The sequence below is a fragment of the Penaeus monodon genome, chromosome 42 (genome assembly GCF_015228065.2).
Source record: "Penaeus monodon isolate SGIC_2016 chromosome 42, NSTDA_Pmon_1, whole genome shotgun sequence".
NCBI classification, from domain to species: Eukaryota; Metazoa; Arthropoda; class Malacostraca; order Decapoda; family Penaeidae; genus Penaeus; species Penaeus monodon.
In genome coordinates this window covers 22,117,664-22,122,663 of record NC_051427.1, presented here as the reverse complement: position 1 = coordinate 22,122,663, position 5,000 = coordinate 22,117,664, and the positions used below count along the sequence as shown (strand labels likewise).

The following is a 5,000-nucleotide window of genomic DNA, read 5'->3' as shown; positions in this document are numbered from 1 at the left end:
GATAGATAGATAGATAGGCAGATATTGCATTTATGAATAGTGTGAATGGAGACATTCCCTTCTATTTCAGTGTCAGCCGCGTATCAAATGCATGTGAATTTCCTTTTAAATTCTTGGATATCCGTTCTGCCGTCCTAGATTGGGTGAAAAGGCTCAGTTACCTTTTTTGACACGTGCAACCTGTCTGTGGGTTCTAAATCTGTGTACATACTTGGAAATTAAAATTGTGATAGATGGTCTCTCGTCCAGTTTTGTATATTTCTTGTCATATCTCAATTTTCCGTGTTGCTAGATGTTTGTCCTTCTTGCCTCTTCTGCTGTCTCGTCTTACGAAACTTTTACAAAATCGAATAATCTTACAGCTTCCATATTCAAGGAGTATGTGTACATGCTCCATTAGTGGAATTTGCTGTGATTTGCTGTATCAAATAATCTACAATCCATTATCCGCTTAGATTTCTCCAAAAAACTCGCATATGGAAATCCCCTGCCCGACCTCCATTGTACAAGGGACTAAAACACACAAATAACCATCATCTTTTATTTCGATATGAAAATCACAGATAACGCATTACAAAACTCTTCATGAAAATACAGAGGCGGAAAAAAACAAGAAATACATCTTTCCACCGTTAATCTTCAAGGCCGACCTTCTCCCGCTCGAACACGTGGATTTAACGCGTGGTTTTACGGGGAGAAATCCCACTGCACGCTATATGGAGGCCAATGACTCAGAAAGAAAAAAATATATGACCAATTTAATAATAAAAAGACGCTGCATTTTTCATATTCTGTGCAGAGATCCATGATAATGAATTAATCATATATGGTTTTAGTTGCATGCCGACCCAAAACGACGCGTCCCATGCAACCTCTTTACTACAAGATACTTTTTCGGGTTGAGTTGAAAACATAATGCTCTATGTTCACCCAAAGAAACTTCGATTCAACTTAATCTGTATCGAAAACATTCAATTCACAAAAAAGGATAACGTAGCATTTTTAAGACTAATATACTTATACTTATCACTTGTCTTCGTCTGACAGTAAGAGAATCTGGTGGGAATACAGACAACCCCTTCTTGCAATGGAAGATTAAACCGTCAGTTACGCCGGAATACTGCTTTCAATTTCATTATTGTTTAGACAATACTAACCCATGAAGTGATAAACCAAACAAAAATAAAAAACGAAATGGAAAAAAACACACGCCCTCAAAACGAACGCGGCACAGTGAGCGTGCCCCCCCCCCCCCACATCATCCTAGGGCGCCCCGGGCTACCGCGCCTGCTCGTCCGCGGCGGCGTCGAGGTCCGGGCCGCGGTAGGCGCCCCTGGCCACGCAGAAGGCGATCAGCTCCCGCCAGCACTCGTCCCGCCGCAGCAGCCACGGGTTCCCCACCAGCACCAGGACGGACTGCGCTCGCGTCACGGCCACGTTGAAGCGCCGCCGGCACTTCACGAAGCCCAGGCTGTGCTGCAAGTCCACCTGCGGGATCGGACCAAGGGCAGATTAGCTAGGACCAGCTCTGGCGTTTGTTGTGGGGTGTGTCGGTATCTTGGTATGTGTGTATGTCTCTTCGTTTACACGTGACAAGTATTTTGGTGCGCCAGAGGATGGAAGGGTTAAAGTGGTAGTTACAAAATTTTTTAAATTGGAAAGTATCTATACACAGAAAACGCGATTCTAATAATGGAAAGGCGGGGCGGTTAAAATACAGATATGGAAGTTAATCACTGAAGGAAACTGAATTTGAATACTTGATACTCAAATGCAGAAAAAAAATGGGAATTCATAGTGACCCTACAATAGCTATGAACTAAAACAGGAGGGATTACCTGTCAACCTCGAAGAATTGAAAAACCTGGATTAATTAATCAAATAATAAAAAAGTATTTGACCGTGACCCTGACCTCTACCAGCTCCGACGACGACCTGACCGTGGACACGATGACGGCCTTCCTCTCCTGCCCCTGGAACTCCTCCACGGACCCCACCTTGATCCCCCCCGCCAGCCCGAACGTCACCAGCAGCACGCGGATCTTCTCCACCTGAGGCCAAGCAGGGGGCGCAGAGGGGGACGGAGAAGGGAGAGTGGAAAAGGGAGAAGGGAGAAGGGAGAAGGGAGAAGGGTGAAGGGTGAAGGGTGAAGGGAGTGGGAGTGGCAGGGGGAGAGGGAGGGGGAGGGGGAGGAAGGTGGAGAAGAATGGTAGGGGAAAGAGGGAATAAATGGACAGGGAGAGGAGGGGAGGGAAATTGGGAGAGGGACGGGGATGTGACAAAGAAGGGGAAGGAAGAGAGGAGATGAGAGGTGGGGGAAGGGGGAGGGGATAAGAAGTGAGGGAAGGGGGGGAGAGGATAAGAAGTGAGGGAAGGGGGGGAGAGGAGAGGGGATGAAAGGAGGGGGAAGGGGAGAGGTGGAGCGGAGACGCGATGAGAACGTGACGTGGGGAGGGGAGAGGAGAGGACAGCGAGAGGAGAGAGGGAATTTTGAGAATTAGCATTTCTTTTTCTTAGTCTCTTTGGCAAAATATGTACACACCACCAACTATAATAAGAAACAAAAGCTAGAAGGGCCCACGACAACAAGTCCAGGGCGGCCCCCGCGCTGCCCCTCACGCACCTGCTTCCTGTAGGGCGTGATGATCCCGATGTCTTGAGCCTTGAGGCCGAACTCGATGAGGCTCTTGGCATACCGCACAGCCTGGAAGGAAAGACGGAAGAATAGGCTCATTTCTTGCTTATCAAATTCTCTTCCTTCTCTGAAAGAAATGTGGCCAGATGTCCTAGCGAAGGGCGGGAGACGAAAGGCAAGACAAAGGGATGGAGAGAATTGAAGGAAGAGAAAATCTGCCGCTGATGTAACACAGAGAACAAAATAAAGTCCCCTAGCATAAGAAAAAACGATTGAGCAGCAGAAGAAGAGGAAGAAAGGGAGAAAGAGAATGGCAAAAACAGAAAAAGAAAGTTATCGACATCCTGCACTTTTAAGACAATAACAAAATGAGGCAGCATGAAAAAGGGCGATGCTACGTATTTCAAACATGACACAAGAAACACTATCCAGCACAACGGAATAACAAAAAGAAAGAAAAAGATTAAGATCTTAGCACATGTTACAGCCACATCAGAAAAAAAATATTCAAAAAGATAATAAAAAAAATATTTAAAAAGATAATTTAAAAATATTTAAAAAGATAATAAACAATATTTAAAAAGGTAATAAGAAAAAAGATATCACACGACTCACTATCTCAAAAGAAGACAAAAAAACATCACATCATGCAGTAAATCAAGATAAAACTAACTGAATGAAAGAGAAAGAGAAAGCACGGTGTTATCTCCGCGACACAAAAAACACCAAAAAGAAAGTTCACCAAAAGAAAAAGATATATTTCTTGTTAAAAGCAACAGCACGAGATAAGCGAGAAACCAAAAGGGAAAGAAAAGGAAGAAAAGGTGATTATGATAAAGACGACCATGAAAGACGAAGATGAGAAAATGACTACGGACATGTGTAAAAAAAAAAAAAAGGTCCGCTCCACTCCACTCTAGAGCAGAGTAGAGTACTCCACTCTACTCCACTCCACTGCATTCTACTGCAATCCACTCCCTTCCCCTCCTCCCTCCCTTCTCCCCTCATCTCTTCCCTTCCTACCCTCACCTTTTTCCCTCCCTCTTCCCCTCCCCTACCCTCACCTTTTTCCCTCCCTCTTCCCCTCCCCTACCCTCACCTTTTTCCCTCCCTCTTCCCCTCCCCTACCCTCACCTTTTTCCCTCCCTCTTCCCCTCCCCTACCCTCACCTTTTTCCCTCCCTCTTCCCCTCCCCTACCCTCACCTTTTTCCCCTCCCTCTTCCCCTCCCCTACCCTCACCTTTTTCCCCTCCCTCTTCCCCCCCTCCCCTCCCTCCCCTCCCTCCCTCCCCCCTCTTACCTGGAAGGCCTCCGCAGGGTTGAACCACGACGGCGAGTCCCCCTCCTGGCAGTCGTCGCTCACCAGGCCGTGGAAGAGCAGCGGGCACGACGGGTTCGGCAGCTCCGCCCACCCGAGCACGCCCTCCTGCTTCTGGGGGCGGGATGGGGGGGGGGGGGGCGTTAAGAACCGGCATACAGTGTGGTTGTTATTACAGTCATTATTGCTACCGTCATTGTTACTATCATTATTATCATTATTATCATTATTATCACTACCTGTTATTACCTCTCCCTCTACACCCCTTTATATGCTCACGCCCTCCGTTTCTCAGTCTTCCTTTCTCACTTTCTCCGTCCGTTCCTCACTCTCTCCTTTCCTCCCCCTTCTTTTCTCACTCTTTCTCTCTCCCTTTCGTCCTCCTTCCTTTCTCACTCTCTCCCTTCCTCACTCTTCCTTTCCCAATCCCTCCCTCTTGTCCACCCTCCGCTTCCCATGCTCTCCCTATCTCACTCTTTTCCTTTCCCACTTTCACCCTCACCATTCCTTTCTTCGGTTTTCCGTTTCGCCTTCCTTCGCCTTCACTCCCTCACGCCCCCCTCCCTTCCCTCTTCTCCCTGCCTCCCCCTCCTCTCTGCCTCCCCACCTCACCCCCTCACCTCTTCTCCATGTCTCTCCACCCCCCCCCCCCCCTCTCCTCCCTGCCTCCCCACCCCCTCCCCCTCACCTCCCGGTCTGCGAGGGCGACGAGGCCGTCGTGGTAGAAGAGCCTGGAGGGCCCCACCCCTACCCCTGCCTCCCCACCCCCTCCCCCTCACCTCCCGGTCTGCGAGGGCGACGAGGCCGTCGTGGTAGAAAAGCCTGGAGGGCACGGCCAGGACGTCGGGGTGCGAGCGGTAGTTCCTGCGCAGCTGCGTCACCAGGTGGGGCTCGTACACCCACGAGAGGTCGTCCATCCTCTGGGCCTGGAGGGGGAGGGGGGGCGGAGGACGCGGTTATGATTACTATCAAATTATGAGGCGGTGATTAAGTAGACGCCGAGTTCTGCGAAATCTGGCAGGTGTCATACTCAACTCAGCAAGTCGT

At 48.9% G+C, this 5,000-nt stretch overlaps 2 protein-coding genes across 3 annotated transcripts in view; both read right to left on the bottom strand.

Moving 5' to 3' along the window:
• LOC119599427 (transmembrane protease serine 9-like) overlaps window positions 1-5,000 on the bottom strand; it is a 71,127-nt gene that overhangs the window by 35,576 nt on the left and 30,551 nt on the right. The window lies entirely within an intron of this gene.
• LOC119599428 (RNA helicase Mov10l1-like) overlaps window positions 528-5,000 on the bottom strand; it is a gene marked incomplete at its 5' end in the record, with an annotated part of 32,644 nt that continues 28,171 nt past the window's right edge. The window contains 5 exon segments of one of the 2 annotated variants that reach the window (XM_037949199.1): window positions 528-1,488; window positions 1,914-2,051; window positions 2,624-2,704; window positions 3,936-4,067; window positions 4,733-4,879. In XM_037949199.1, the coding sequence (XP_037805127.1) occupies window positions 1,279-1,488; window positions 1,914-2,051; window positions 2,624-2,704; window positions 3,936-4,067; window positions 4,733-4,879 (708 nt within the window). 2 annotated transcript variants of the gene reach the window in all.